Here is a 16,638-nt window from a genome sequence, read left to right as displayed (position 1 = left end):
TGATAGGGCCCATTGTGTTAAGTTAAACGAATTTAAACTTTTACACGTAGTGCCACTCATCAATGTCCGTTCCAGAACCGTATACCAATCAAAAGACTTGCAAGCATTGCAAGCTTTTGTTTACAGTAGCAAATTAGCACAGCAACTGTTTTATTTGATGGTAACATGGAAGAGGAGGCATTCGGCACTGAGGTTGTTTTAGAACCTGTACGATACATCTCAAGTTTTTTAGACACAACAATACATTCTGTGTGACAGCCCCGAATGGACTGGTTTTCTGTTTTGTTGTCAGGCAATAATAGTAGTGAGCAAATAAAACAATAGTAACTTGCAATGACGTTTCCTTTCTCTGATTGGTTGGCTTTGAAACAGGATGTTCAAAAAGGCCAATAGAATAGCAGGAGAGGTGAATCTGAATGGAAAAGTGGGTGTGGCTTACCGTATCACTGCAGGAGCAGGTGAAATGGGAGGGAATGGAGGTGGACGGGATGAAGCCACTCAAGGGCTGTCCACCTCTCGCAATGACAACAGCATGGCTGGGATGAGACTTCATGCTCTGATGATGAATATGACATGCATAAACATGACAGGAGACTTCACACGTGCAAACACAAACACGAAAGATGATTCAATGGAACATCAGGGGCAAAAGACAATGATACAGAGTCTTAAAGGGGCAGAGTGTCATCTTTTAAATGTCAAAATACTTTCTCCTATTCCAGTTTTGTTAGAGAAACATGAAATATCATGAAATTACATAATAATAATAATAATAATTATTATTATTATTATTATTAACAGTGGAGCTCACCTTAGCAGCAATAGCAGCTGCTGTGATGTGAGAGGAGCCGCTGTCCTCTGTGGACGCCACGCCACTGTCCTTCTTCTCCTCATCCTCTTCCTCACACTGCACACCCTTGTCTTCTGTCTGCTTGTGGGGGCTGGAGGTGTGTGGAGGGGAGAGGGGCGGTGGAGGGGACGGCAGGTCCTCTAGAGCATCATGTACCTCCTTTACCTTTACTATGGCATCCCGCAGCAGGTCTATGGCATGCGGCAGAGCAGGCAGGATGAACTGAAAGCACTCCTGAGAAAAGACAGAGATGCAGATGAAGCAAGAGAAGGAATGAAAAAGCGAAAAGATATTTTAGATGCTCAAACTCTAAACTCTATTCTACAGAGACATAATCATGACAAGTTTAGAGAAAATCAAATTTGTATTTATATTTAGCATGAGTATTACATTGTTAGCATAGTAACATGCAGCCTTAGATGGCAGTTACTACTAGGCAGTAAGAAGCTTTGTGGAAAAGAGCCAGTAACTCAAAACAAAACAAAATGAACCAAATTGAAACAAAACTAAACTTAAAATAAAATAAACGAAACAACAAAACACAACACAACACAAAACAAAAAAGCAAAACAAAACAAAAAAGACAGCAGTACACATAAAAAAACTAAACACAACAAAAAAATACTAAATAAAAGCAGCAAATAATTAAACAACATATATTAATAATAAAAAAATATTTACACTTAGATAAACAGTACAGAACATATATATATATATATATATATATATATATATATATATATATATATATATATATATATATATATATGAATAAAATTAAGATTAAAAGGCTAATTTTAAAGAAAATAAATTCTCATTATTTTATTATATTGTCATGTAAAATAATTTTGTGTAACATTCAGTATAATTAACAAAATATAATTTTAACAATTACAAAAACAACATTTGCATGTTGCGTGTATGGCAAAAAAGAAATTACAGATTGTTAAATTATATAAACGTCATAGTGTGGTTTTCATTTATTTCAAAATTTATTTTTTCAAAAAAAACTTCATTTATTTTATACACCATTTGTTTAGACACATTCCGGTGCTTAAATAATATATAATCTGAGCTATTCCTTCAAGATTTGAACAGTAGAATAAAAAAAAATAATACTAATAATACTAATACTAATACTAATAATAATTTAATCTGTAACCTTCTCAGAGTTCAACTTTCTCTAGCTCCTCAAGCTTCAAGTGTACTGTTTAGCAGTAATGTGAGGTCTTTAAAGCATAAATCCTTCTTGTTCTCCTCCAATGTAACAGGCCACTATCTATCCGAATCCCCTAATAGGATGACATACAGGCCAACCTATTGACACTAACTTAATGGAATTTCTAATACAGTTGGACATCCTCCATTCTGAGGGGCTGAAGTCCGATAAGGACACATTGTGTGAACTTAACACAGGTGGCCGAACTCGATTGCTCTTAAACTGCATTTCTTAAGTAATTCTGACAAGAGGCATTAATAATAATAAAGCAAAGAACGGCAGAAGGGATGGAGACCGGTCCAGGGAGGGTTGATGCAGTGGAGTATTCCCCCCTGCAGGTCTGATGTGGTTGCATCTCTCCGTTTTGGTGACTCAGAGTTAAAACGAAGATTAATGTGTGGAGACATCAGAAGTCCATAGGCTACTTCATGTCCTCTTGGTGCATGTAGGGATGGTCTATTTTTGTCTTCCCTTTGCAAGGTGAGGCACATGTGTGTGCGCTGACGCTCCAGTGCTCCAGAACAGAGTGTGCTCCTCTGTACAAATAATGGCACCTGAGCTCAAAGAAAGAATGATGGGCAACTCAGACATGCTGACCAGACAAGAACATGCCGATAGTGGATGTGTGATGTGAAGCCACATCACTGTAAAAGCAGATGGACATATTTCATGTCCAATTTCCTCGAGAAAACGGTAGATTACAACGTAGCCCATTGTCAGAGATAAGGCCTTACAAATCACTTGGGCAGCAACACTGCGTCCTAAAGGTGTTTGACTCCACAAAGCAAAGCAAAATACTTTTTTTCCCCAGTTGCTTGGTTTCGGTTTTGTTGTGTTTGAAAGATCAAAGTGCAATGCAGCTAATGAATATAACTTTTTGGCTTTTGTCACATTAAAGCTGTTTTTACATTTTCACAAAAACAAAATAAAAGCTGTTTTGGAAACGTCTTAGACAGTTTTTATCAAAAAGGTCCTTTTAGTGACCTTAACTACTACATAATTACATTTAAATTAATAATTTGATACAATGCATTTATTATTTATTATATTAAGAGAAAGAAAGACAGAAAGAAATTAAGAAAGAAAGAAAGAAAATACATAAAATGATTATTACATTCTAAACAAAGAAAACTAGCGTAATTTTTAAATGAATTGTTTTCAATGAGGGTGCTGCGTTTTTTTTAGGCACTGAGCATTTTCTTCCCACTTAGTATTGTGCGCTCAGCATTTTTTTGATTCCTTTGTTTGTTTGTTTTTTGTCACAGAGAGTTGAAGAATGATACATTTTGGGTACAATGCATCATTGTCACTTTTAAGTCAGCTGTCCAATCACAGTGGAGGATGGGTGGGACAAATTCCACACAAACAACCGCCAAATTCTCCCTTGTACAACAGCAAAAGATGACAAAAAGAGGCACGACAACAGAACAAAATAATTTAAAACAAGGACCAGAGCAAGTACTTTATATTCATAAATAAACTATCTGTGATATCAGATCCAGAATCAGTTACACTTCCACAGATATTCTGTATAATAACAGCCAAAGTGTCTCAAATGAAGAAGAATAAATACCTTTACGTCTTAAGCCCCGTTCACACCAAGAACTATAACTATAAAGAATATTGTCTGTTTATTATTTGCACACGGTTTGTATGCCACTTTACATTTTTGAGCTCGTTATAATAGGATAGATTTTTATTTGTGTTTGTGTGTGTTTCCAGGTGACATTCTAGTGCAAACTGAAACACTGGGTACACACACATCTCATTTTCTCTGATGTGCTGAGGTCTGTGGTTCTGTTTCGTATTCACTCAGTTTACTTAAATGTTAACAATTTGCCTGTATCAAAACTCTTGCTGCAATCTAAAGGTTTTGCAGAATCTCTCTGTGGATCAAAGTCTTTCTGAACCTGTGGCGTTGTGGCCTGGGTCTGTCTCCTTTTTAAAAGCAAGAAGGGCAAACTGAGTCCAGAAGAGAGTCGTTGTCATAGAAGAGGAGCCGGGGCTGTGAGAAGGATGTGGGATGGAGGGATGCTGGGGGAGGGAGGAGGGGAGAGGGGGAGTGCTGTAGCTGAGCTGGACTGGGCATAAAGGGGTTCTTCAAAGTTGAATCCCCTTATCGGCTCAGCTTCTGGACTTCAAAGAGGCTGTGACAGCAGAGTGCTCCGTGGCTGGGGCTGATGGGTAATGGAGATTAATACCACGGCCCAATCAGCGGAGCTTCATGGGAAGGAGTTGTAATAGGATTGGCCACAATGTTAACATGGTAAACGAGGGAAAACGTATATGTGAGAGGTGAAGGAAGTGGAGGGGCGTATCCTCACTTGAAACTTTTTGTCATTGTTTGTTCATCCTTATACACACACACATATATATATATATGTGTGTGTGTGTGTTTTTCCATGGAACAGGTTTTTTTTATTTTTTTTTTTTTTATCAAAGCAGTTCTTAAGTATGTATTTGTACTGTAATTTATATGTAACAAAAATCTATTTTTCTGTATGTATTATACAGTATATATATACACACACACACACACACACACACACACACACACACACACACACACACACACACACACACACATATATATATATATATATATATATATATACACACACACACACACACACACACACACACACACACACACACACACACACACATATATATATACACATACAGACAGACAGACCCTACACCTAACCCTAACCCTAAAATAAATCTTTGTGCATTTTTACTTTCTCAAAAAAAAAAATTCTGTATGATTTATAAGTGTTTTGAAATAGGATGGGTTATGTCCTCATAAGTCACTCTCTTCTAGTAATACCTGTGTCATACCCATGTCATTATACAGAGTCTTTCTCACACACACACACACAGGCACACGGACACACACACAGACACACACAGAAAGACACAGACAAATAAACATCTTACCTGTGAGCCCTTCTTGCTCCCAGGTAAATTAATGATGAGGGTTTTGCCCCTGATTCCACAAACAGGTCTACAGGAAGGAGATGATTAGTATTTAATCCAATTAGTATTCCAAACACATCTTTCAGTCTTGTGCGTTTGAGAGTGACAGGGAGGAGATGAGAGAAGGAGTGAGATGAGAGGACATGTCTGTGCTTGTGCATTCACCTGGACAGCATGCCGAGTGGCGTGACATCTAGGGAGCCCATGAGCATTGCTAGAGCCATCCCCGGAGCTTCACGCTCGATCACTTCTCTGGTGGCCTGCAGACGAAAGAACACACATCTATAAACAACAGCAGGTGCATAAACCATCAATCTTATCTTTTAGGGATGTCAAAAGTACCAGTACAATTCGATAATAAGGGAGGGAAAGCAGTCTTTCTACAGTACAGTGTTGTCTGATTTTGCTTCATTTGTTTTTGTTTTAGAATATTTATTTATAGAGTTCTCGAGTCTCACATCTTCCTCCTGTTCATTAAGTCATAAATATTAATCAAAGGATAACTGACTTTAAAATTAGTATTATAAATAAATTTTAGTACTGACTTGATGTCACTTGATGTACATGAAACAGTTATTGGAGTAGGTTTTACTAGGAAATACTATTTCGGTCTTTATTAAAAACATGAATAATTTACTTGCAATTTCTGAATGAAAACTGTTACAAATTAAATCCTACAAGAAATTCTTTCAGTTGTCTATGTTCCTCGGGGAAATAAATTCATCTGTACAGGTTTGGAAAGACATTATGATTTTAATTTCTAGGTAAACTTGAATATATATAAAGTATAGCCTATATAGCAGAGCTTTTTAATATCTGTTAGACAGTGAATGGCCTTCCAGTTTTGTCTGGGTAAATGGTGCCAATTTTGTTCAGTATATGAAAAAAAAAAACAATGTAAAAGCCACAAAACATGAGGGCCCTGCTAAACATCATTTTTTTATGATTTGCAGTCATGCATCCTAACAGGCTAAGCTAAATCATCATTTAGAGCCAATTGTTCTTCACAGCAGTGGCATTAGCACAATACTCATGACATAAGCACAGCTCCATCGCTGAGATTTTTCATTACAAACACATTTCTGGTGGGTCTTTGATCTGAAATCCCCGTTCACTGAACCCTTCCCAGCATCCCCTGGGACACACGTCCCTCCACCTCCGCCATCCCCTCCTGGTGGAACACACACACCCTCACACAGTCATATTCATACAAACACATTCTAGAACACACGCAAAGTCAGAAGAAAAGTGCGCAGCAGGGAGGGGAGGAGACGAAAAGGAAGGGGATCTCGGGCTAAAAGAAGGAGAGAATTTCTCTCCGATGTGACGCACTGTGCCCTTGAATTGAATGACACTTCAAACACTCACATTAGTAAAAAGGAGAAGGAGTGCAGGATACATAAAAAAATAGCTACACAGCGTCGCTCCACCAGGCACAATCCCCACCAGAATCTCATAAAGATACACACATACTGTTTCATTCGTCAATTACAGCAGAGGTCCCCAACCCCCGAGCCGCGGACCGGTACCGGTCCGTGAGTCAGTTGGTACCGGGCCGCACAAGAAGGAATAAATAATTTACATTAAAGCTGCAGTTGGTAACTTTTTTTCAACAAAAAACAACACTGTGGCACAGCCTTGCGCTGACTGGACCAGAAGAGCCGTGAGCGGTGGATTTTTGCAAAACAAATAACAGAGGTGGAGGCAGAAGTGTGCTGAGCCATAACGATCTTTTATTTTGGAAAAAGGCCAGATGCTCTGTGTTATTTTCATGGATTTTATATTCGTTTTTGTGGTGCATCTTATTTTTTAGGCATGTTTAAACGTCACCATAGTGACCATAATCAGTGAAAAAAGTGGGTTAGGGGGCAGAGAGGATGTAATTCGTGTTATGTTGTTGGCACGATGTTAAAAGGACACTGCTAAATAAAGTTTTATACGAATACACAGTGGATTAATGTTTTATTATTATATTTACAATATACCACAGTTTTTATGCCAGTCGTATCATTTTATTTTGTATTTATCCATCACACCATAAAGCCCGGTCCGTGAAAATTTTGTCTGACATTAAACCGGTCCTTGGTGCTAAAAAGGTTGGGGACCACTGAATTACAGCACTTTTGTATAGAGGTCTGCAGGTACACACACATACACACCAGGTATGGAGTGCTAAGATTATAATTTAGATTATGATTATGGTTTATCCATAGTTATCCGAATGCTAGAAAACATATACACTCTTAAAAAAAAGAAAAAGGTGCTTCATGATGCCATAGAAGAACCTTTTTGTCTAAATGGTTCCATGAAGAACCTTTAATATTTGAAGAACCTTTACGTTTCACAAGTTTCTTCATGGTTTATAGAACCTCTGATTGAATGCTTCTTTGTGGAATCAAAAATGTTTTTTTTTTTGCATCACTAAAAGATGCCTTAGAAGCACCTTTTTTTTTGTAAGAGTGTAGCTGCTTTTGCAGTTAAAAACTGCTACATAAAATTTATAAGTAGTTATGTTATGATATGTAATATTTGAGGGTGGAGAGATCGGATTCCCCCGGTCTATATGTCTCTGCATCAACTGAATAAGTGTTTTTTTTTTTTTCAGTCGATACACATTAAAACTCCTTGAGACTACTCCAATAACAGGCCGTGCAAAAACCAAAAACAATAATATCTTCAAAATATTGTCAAGTAACACTGCAAACAAGAATAAAATCGGAAAAAAAATTTTTTTGACAATAACGTACAGTATATCTTCAACACTGTCTATGACCAATACGTAAGATATTTTTTTTAGGGGAATAGCATGACAATATACAGCTACAGAATTATTATTATTATTATTTTTTTTTTTTTTATTGTTTCATTTCTTTTTGAAGGCTCAGTAAACCTTTGCAGGTGTTTTGAGTTAATTAGCTGATTGGCATGTCACCATATCCTAATTTGTTGAGATGTGAGCCAAATGTGTAAATGTGACCCAAAATCATCACAATTAAAAGAACCAAAGACTTAAACTACTTCAGTCTGTGTGCACTGAATTCATATATATATATATATATATATTAGGGGTGTAACGGTTCACAAAATTCACGGTTCGATACGATACACTGATGTCACGGTTCGGTACGATTCGGTACGTTTTATATACAGCAAAATGTAAAAACAACTCAACTTTTCAGAGAGCCGCAAGCGCACCACGGGTCATGTGACAAGAACTAACCAATCAGCTTCATCCTTTCCCGTTACAACGTTGAAAGCTCAGCCAAGATGAAGGAACAGCTGATCATAGTTGTATATGGATTGCAATTGTGAAATAAATTTAGTAGCAGAGCTAGCCTACTGCAAGCGATTTTTAGAGCTGCAAATCCATTTATCCTTTGCTGAAATTTCCGCGTCTTCATGGAGAGAGCACGTCATTGTTGCTTAAAAAAAAGGCAGACACCTCAGGGGCGCTTCTGCCCGAGCGCTTTGGAAAGGAGGAGAAAGACGCGCCTAGCGTTTTCCACGCGTTTTTAGGCACAATATGTGAACGGCCCCTAAGGCACTCGCTCACTCAGTACGCGCTGAAGGCTCGTTGCAAAATGTCTAATGCATTTAACAGACCAGAAATAGAAGATCCTCCAATAACCAACAGGTCTGGTGTTTGAGTGCCCTTTGGATTCCCTGTAAGCTATAATCCACGGTTCTCGGTACCAATTTCGGTACCAAAGCAAAACACAAAAATATTCTAAAAAAAAAAGAGCTTTTATCACAAAAAATAAAACCAATGCCATTCTTTATACTTATTTACAAGTAATATAATTATGAAAAACAGTAAACAAGTTTCACCCAAATTTAATTTGTCTTTTAATTAACGAAATGTAAATATTTTTTTTGTTGAGATAAATAAAGGGGATTTGCTATTAAAATTTAAACATGGAAGAAATATTGTGTGATTTATTTCATTAAAAAATAGTAAAAAATAAGTTAGTAGTCAACAGTAACAGTAGTAGCAGTATCACATACATTCTACTAAATAATAGTAATATTTCTAGCACAATGCCTTTATGTAAAAATGAACTTTTATTTTGACGGGCTACTTTTATTTTGACACTGGTTTTACTCAAATGAAATGGTAAAATGCTTGTGAAGTGACTCAGAACAGTTCTGGTGATGTAGTTTATGTATTTATGTCCTCATTGAGACGCAGATGCTAAAATTACTGCAAGCGCCACGTGCATCAGTCTATGTAGTAAACAAACCTGCATGTCTCTGCCATTCATTCATTCATACAGAGATGCTCAGAACATGCAGGATTCATATTTCAACCCAACTTTGGCGGCTTAACATTTACAGATACTGGTCCATACAGAGATTTGATTTGATGAATTTATGCTAACTTTGACAAATTCCGTGGCTGTCCATATTTAAATGTAAGTTTCCATGACTGGATTTTGAGATTCCATCCACGTTTTCTGCTTCGCGGAAATCATAGCGCTGTATGTGTCAAGAACCACCGGGTTGAGTGGGTACTCGGTACCACCTGTATTTAAAGAAACCTGCTACCGTCACATTTTCATTTAAGTATCGAATTGGTACCGAAGTACCGGGTCTTTTGACAACACTAGTTACATCCCTAGTGAAAAGCCTTTAAAAAGTCACATTTTTTGTTTCACAAGAAATCATCAACCAAGGAGCATGCATGTGAATGGAAAAATAAATTGTACATAAACACGGTGCACAAATACACAAACATCACAATTTCTCCCTCTCATTCACAAACAGACTCAGAAAAACAAGGACACATTGGGGTGGGGGCAGAAACACACACTCACATGGACACAAACACAAACAGGTGGGCTCCCATGTACCTCAGGCGTGACATCACGGGGTGCAAAACCTGTTCCACCAGTGGTCAGGATCAAGTTGAGCTCCTTCTCATCGCACCAGTCCACCAGCGTCTCCTTTAATGCACACAAACACACCGTATATCAACACAAAATGCTCAGAAGTCATTTTGTAAAGAGCACAAAGGTACATTTGTGTATGTGCATTTGTGCACCATATGAGCAGTTGCCCTCAATTTAGTGGTGCAACATCACATTAGCTTTTTCGGACATATTGTCTGCCCTGATAATTAAAATATTAAAATTTAAACTGCTGATACCAACAAAAAATATCATATACAGTGGCTCCAAAAGTCACTGCATCATTGCAACATCAGACTTTTAACCAACTAGTCCGCCGAGGTGATTTTAAGGTGATAAAGTGGTGAAGATCACATTAACTACAAACATGATCCACAAATATTTGTTTCATCATTTTAAAACCTCACAGTATTCTTTTAATTAAATATTTTGGTTAAAAAAAGTGTACTTGTGTTTTCTAGTACAATTATATTTCTACTTTTTAAATGCAGCTCAAGTGTCCAAACCCATTTTAGATACTTTATTACATTTTTTCATTTGTAAGCTCAGATAAACTTCAAGAAGAGCATGTTATGACTATGAGTGCAGCAGAATTACTGGCCTCCAGGGGGCAGCAGTGTGCAGAGGTGTGTATGGTTGCGCCGCATAGACTCACTGAAAGGGTGAGAGAGAGGAAGTGTTACCTTGATCTCGTCAATTTCATCAGGGACTATTTTGTATGCAGAGATTATGCCTCCGAGCCTGTGGATGAAACACAAATGAAAACAACCGTAAGTGTATGTTCAGTCCCAACAGCAGGGGAGAAATGGGGAGTGAGAGGGAAAAAACACAATGTGACAGAGTGCAGGAACGAGAAAGAGCAACACAATGCCAGAGGTAGGTACCAAAAAGCTGTCAAGATACATCCCCACACACTCCACCCACAACAGGAATGACAGTTAAAGAAGACATTTTCTCTTCTTTCACAGGACTCTTGCTGTTGTACTCACATCTGCATTCAAAGGGGTGACGGCTCACAGAGGATTCAACTTTGGCAGCCCTGTTTTTAGGCCACAAAACAGGTGGTTTAGCGCAATGGCTAGTTTTCAAGTACCAGTTTCCTACATAAATATATGATGTACATTCTCTGGAGATAGAGGAAATTTGAACAGACATGCACAAAACTTTTGAGCAGACCATATTTAAAGGGGGGGGGGGTGAAATGCTCGTTTTCAATCAATATCCTGTTAATCTTGAGTACCTATAGAGTAGTACTGCATCCTTCATAACTCCAAAAAGTCTTAAGTTTTATTATATTCATAAGAGAAAGATAGTCTGTACCGATATTTCCCGGAAAAACACGAGCGGCTGGAGGCGTGACGTGTGGGCGGAGCTAAAGAATCACGAGCGCCAGTAGGCTTTTGCGTTGAGAGCGTTTGGAAGCTGTGACATTACCGTGAGGAAAAAAACATCATCCAAAACAAACCATGGCTTACAGTCAGATTCAGCCGTTTATTTATGATCCAGAATCAGATCCCTGAAACTGAACGAGAGCAGCAGCAGCAACGACTCGCTCCGAGCGGGGCTTGAACCCGGGTCTCCGATGGGAGGCGGACGCACTAACAAGGAGGCAGAGATATTTTAAGCAGTTTTACTCACCGCCTGCGGTTCCAACACACGGTCGTGACCCTTTTTCATTGGGATTGCATCATCCTTAAGAAATAAACGATACGCAAATCCGTCGTCAAACTGGGCCTTTGTTTGTAAAACAAGCATCTTCGAAATGCAGGGAACAAACAAAAACACTTGCACAACTCCGTTGATGCTCTGTAAAAATAAACTCCATCCACTGGTCCCTTAATGCTGTTTTTCTTTGGTAATCTCTGCAGGGTTGTCTTGCCCTGGCAACCAAAAACACATTTATTTTGGGACTTTTCGCGACGCTCTCGCTCTGATCAGTGAAATATTTGTGCTCAGCCTCGCTATACGGGAGCGCACGCTCTTCCGGCAGAAGTGCCTTAGGACCCATATAAGGAAATTCCGCTCAATCTAACGTCACACAGAGCCATACTTGAAAAAAACTTTCAGAAACTTGTGACAAACCGGAAGGAGTATTTTTGGAACAGAAATACTCCTTCAAACGTACAACTTAATTTTTGAAACTTTGTCCATGTTAAGTATGGGAATCCAACTCTTAAACGGTGTAAAAAACTCAGTATGCATGAAATAGCATTTCACCCCCCCCCCCCTTTAAATTCTGAAGTGCTGCACAAACTAGTGGCTGCTTCTAGTACTGCAACTAGCAATAAATAGCAGTTCTGACAGATGTGGGCACATTTCTGGAAATCAGTTGCCTGTTACAACGGATGGGATCAGGAGATGATGCAAGTCAGACTCGAACCTGCATGAGCACCATGTTTTGCCGTGTCCAGAGCACATAGGCCAACCATAGCGTGATGGGTTAAAATAAAGAGGATTTTAAACAAGGACAAGCTCATCTGTCAGGAGACTGAAATGATTTAGCAAAATCCCATTTTTCAGTGCGATTTTCTGTGGCTTGTCTGTATATTCAGTGTTGATTACATTGATGTTCTGCATCTATTCATGAAGTACTGATCTATCTATATGATATACCTTCTCCTGATGTATCTGTCCATCTAACTACTACGGTGTAATGCCCACAAAAGAGCAAAAAATAGAGAACCAGAAAGAAAGAGAGACGTAGAGAGAGACATGGAGAGCGGAGACTAAAAGAAGAATATGCTGAACACAAAGATGCAGAGCTCTTTAATCCGGTTGCCAGGGAAACCGCTGGTGTGTGAAGATTGGGGGTTTGGGGAGAGGTGCTTTAAGACGGAGATGAGTTTGGGATTTCAACCTGGGTATTTTGTTTGTGTAAGTGAGTACTCACGAACAAAGGAAAGTGAAGGAAGAATGCTGAATCTGACTGGAGAGTCTTCTGAATCTGTGATCGATTATGGCTTGATTAATGAGTGTGTATGTGGGTTGGGCTGCACAGCCTTTCTCAAACCCAAACGAGTATGTTAACGTGTCTGTGTTTACTGATTTAGTAAAGGTTTCAACCTGAAAAGACGTTGAAAACTTCAAAACTCTGTGGTGCAGTGCATGGACACAACTAATAGCTCTTCCAAGTAGACAAGGCATTGGAATATATAGGGAAGAATGTATTAACCATGTTACACAAATTTTATATAGTATTTCAGTGCATAAAAACAGCATGTTGTTCATTTACCACTAAGGCCCAATCCCAATTCTATTTTATACCCCTTCCCCTTCCCCTTCCCCTACCCCTACTAGAAAATATTCCCCTAAGGATTGGGACACCACTACTATGCAGTCACACGTTACACATTGGTTGGCATTTACTACACAGAGCTGTAATTCACTGACAATTTACACAAAATCGATTTTAAATTCGGTGGCGATTCTTTGTCGATTTTGAAAGTGATTTTGTGTTAGTTTTCGATAGACCACGGCTCTTGTGTAGTAACTGCCGCTCCACCTGAACCAATGTTGCCAAGTCTGCGGTAGTTTTTCATGTCCGCAGTTCGAAGCAACCCCAATACCAATAACGTGATATTTATCCCCTAAAATGCAAATATTTACAAGACAACCATGCCAAAAAAAAAACCATATATTTTAACCCCGGGAAGCAATTTTTTTTTATCTGGGAACCTCCTGGAATCGCGATTAGTTTTGGACTAGTTTTGAGAAGCACAGGGCAGGATTTGTTGTGAAAACCTGGCAACCCTGATCTGAACACACGTGCTGGAGATAATACTTCTAGTTACAGGAGCCTCTTTACTGTGAACGTGAACGCCCAAAATGGAGGGGTAGGGGAACGCGGATTGTGTGACTGGAGTAATGATGCAAAAAATTCAGCTTTGAAAGTCAGCTTTGATTGTTCCCAATAAACTGTTTAATTGCACTCGCAAGAGAATATTAAATTATGTTGTGGGATAATTAAATATATTCTAAATAAAATACAAACATGAAATTATATACATTTATTTTGTCCTCACATTCTTTCTTGCAACTCTCAGTGACACTGCTGACTGAAAGGCTCAATATGCAGCTCATTATGCAGCCCTTTGTTTTCTCAGGTGTAAATCACAATGATATTCATGATAGTTGACGCCTACTCGCATTAGATTTTTACCAACAAAAAGTGTCTTAGAAAATGTAAATCAATATATTGTTTCCTGTAAGTGAGTAAACAAGATGATTTTCACATAATTTAGAAAGAACAATTCTAGGCCCTCTCAAAAGTCTCAAAAGTTTTAGTTTTTCACTAACCACCCATAACTTTTTTTTTCTCAAAAACACAATCATGTACATACATGCTGCTCACATATTATTATAGCCCAGTTTGTGCTGATTACCGTGAGATTAGACTTTAGCCATTTAGATGTGTATAAGAAACTGAAAAAAGCACAAATGTCAGGGCGTGACAAAACTTCTCCAGGCCCCAAAAATACCCTTAGACTTCAGAGGGTTAATAAATAACTGTCTGCAGACCCGCAGCAAATAAAATTCACTCTCATAAGGAACCATGACCTTGGTGACACTTTTCTGCTCTGGGGTGAAAACACGTCCATTTCTCAGGTGAGTACTCAGCTGTCCCTCTCTCAAACGTCTGCATGTTAACCTCTCTGTAGGTGAAGACATCGGAATAGTCTCTATCCAGAGGACGATGAGCCATGTGTCCCCACAATGATTAATTCAACTCTATTTTTACCACACCTCGTTAGTAAAACTGACAGCTTATCCTATGAATCAATTCACCTGAACTGACACACACACATAGCTTATCCATCAATACTCTCTGAACTCGCTCTACCTTATGGCTGCACTCCATGCTTCTCTTCCTCTCTGACATCTTTCAGAGACCTACATCCTGCTGTCTCTGTCACCCCTCTGACCTTGGTCCAGGTATGTAGAATTGCTCTGAAAGAAGCTTTGGTTTCTGATACTAAAGTGGAAACAGATGCAGTCTTGGAACAATTTATCATCAATTCGTAATCCATCAAATAAATTTTAATCAGCATTGATTTAACCATAAATGCAACAACACCAAAAAACCCAGTTAATTCAATTATTAGGATGGAGCATGCATTGCTGAGTTTCAAATATCAATAGCTTAGTGGGTAGCGTTTTCTGTATTAACTTTCTTCCCAAGGAAACAGGTCTTCCAAGGCACTTCAGAAATCAACCAGATTGGTGCATCTTTTTAGACAGGTTGTTAGTGAACATTTGATTTGGATGTACCTTGAGGCCTTCCAACATTCACATTATACCTAGAGAAGCCAGCATTTATATAGAGAGGTGGAAGGACAATAAGCTTTCCTTCTTGCTTAAAGATTGTTAAAGGTTTCTCAAAGCACGAGATGTATCTGCTGAAGTATAAGAGAAGTATTTGCCATACGAGAGCCCTGCATTATGTGAAATTGTATAGAAGCTTTTCTTCTGTCATTTCACAGAATCAATAATGTTTGCAACAATGGATGAAAGGCAATGCACACAGACCAAGTAAGAAACTGTAGTTGCCGTTATCCTTTGTCAGGGATGGACTCTTGGGCCATGTCCCAAATGCCAACCTAAAGGCTTGCAGTCCTCCACCAAGTCCACATATTGGTCTAGATCATTGGGTAGTAGCTCACATCATTGTGGGATCAGTTTAAGGTACAGTAGCATTCAGAGGCACATATGGATGGTAAAGAGGCTTAAGCTATGTCAGGGATGTCCAATCCGGCTCTTGGAGGGCCATTATCCTGAAGAATTTAGCTAGGAATTCAATCCTAATTGAACCAGCTTCAGGGTTACTAGAAGCTTCCAGGCAAGTGTGTTGAGGCAGGTTAGAGGACTCTTCAGGACATTGGCCCTCCCGGAGCAAGACTGAACACTGCTCCCCTTTGTTTCTTTGGATTTTTCAAACATGTCTTGATTTGGAACAGGGCCTTGAAATTCATGCCTTGATCTCCATGAAGAATAACCATCCATTCAGTACACAGAAATACTAGGAATGGGACACAATGACTGTCTGGCAATGTTCTATGTTTAACAGGACCTGATGCATGAGCACTGTAGTATTGTAAATAGCCAGTGTATTGCATGTGAGTCACTTACAAGGACGGGTCATGGACCAGATCTTTGAGGTTGATTCCACTGCGGTCCTCAGCAAGGTTTCTGAAGCAGCTGTCACTCACTGCAGACAGAAGAGTGAGAAAGAGAAAGGATGTGAGACATGGAAAAAGGAAGAGAAAAGATAAGAAAAAGGCACATCATTGCATGGAAATAAAATAATGACACTTCACAAATCATCTGATTTAGGACTGTAGCTATCGAATATTTTAGTAAGTGAGTATTCTACCAAAAATTCCAAAGATTAATCGAGTAATCGGATAAAATGTGTTTTTGCTTAATTAAAGTGCAATATTAATTATGCAAGAGAAAATAGGACTCATATGGGGTGTACTATGTCTATTCACGAACGTGTTAAGTGGGACACACCAGTTGCACCTCCCTAAGGATGGCCCTGTAAAAGGGTCTAGTAGTGTAACTCAAAACAGGTCAATTTCTGTGACGAGAGAAGAGCTGTGTAAATGAATTATGAAGCACTGCCATTCACCATCACATTTCCTATCACGCACAAGGGCTCAGTGCAACACTTGCTTCATAATTGC

General features: G+C 38.8%; 1 protein-coding gene across 12 annotated transcripts in view; it reads right to left on the bottom strand.

Annotated features, from left to right (window-relative positions):
- LOC113117268 (gephyrin-like) overlaps window positions 1-16,638 on the bottom strand; it is an 83,504-nt gene that overhangs the window by 37,084 nt on the left and 29,782 nt on the right. For 9 of the 12 annotated variants that reach the window (XR_003294143.1, XM_026285833.1, XM_026285823.1 and 6 more), the window contains exons 2-8: window positions 16,082-16,160; window positions 10,639-10,696; window positions 9,899-9,991; window positions 5,214-5,308; window positions 5,010-5,076; window positions 812-1,084; window positions 440-556 (exon numbers count right to left, since the gene is read on the bottom strand). Coding sequence is in view for 11 of the 12 variants with exons in the window: in XM_026285833.1 (XP_026141618.1) it covers window positions 440-556; window positions 812-1,084; window positions 5,010-5,076; window positions 5,214-5,308; window positions 9,899-9,991; window positions 10,639-10,696; window positions 16,082-16,160 (782 nt within the window). In the remaining variant the exon portion in view is untranslated. The remainder of the gene's footprint in view (window positions 1-439; window positions 557-811; window positions 1,085-5,009; window positions 5,077-5,213; window positions 5,309-9,898; window positions 9,992-10,638; window positions 10,697-16,081; window positions 16,161-16,638) is intronic. The other 3 variants (XM_026285829.1, XM_026285831.1, XM_026285834.1) reach the window with 1 other exon arrangement.

Source organism: Carassius auratus, chromosome 17 (assembly GCF_003368295.1).
Source record: "Carassius auratus strain Wakin chromosome 17, ASM336829v1, whole genome shotgun sequence".
Classification (NCBI taxonomy): domain Eukaryota; kingdom Metazoa; phylum Chordata; class Actinopteri; order Cypriniformes; family Cyprinidae; genus Carassius; species Carassius auratus.
Note: the sequence above shows the minus strand (reverse complement) of the source record. Positions and strands in the feature narration are given on the sequence as shown.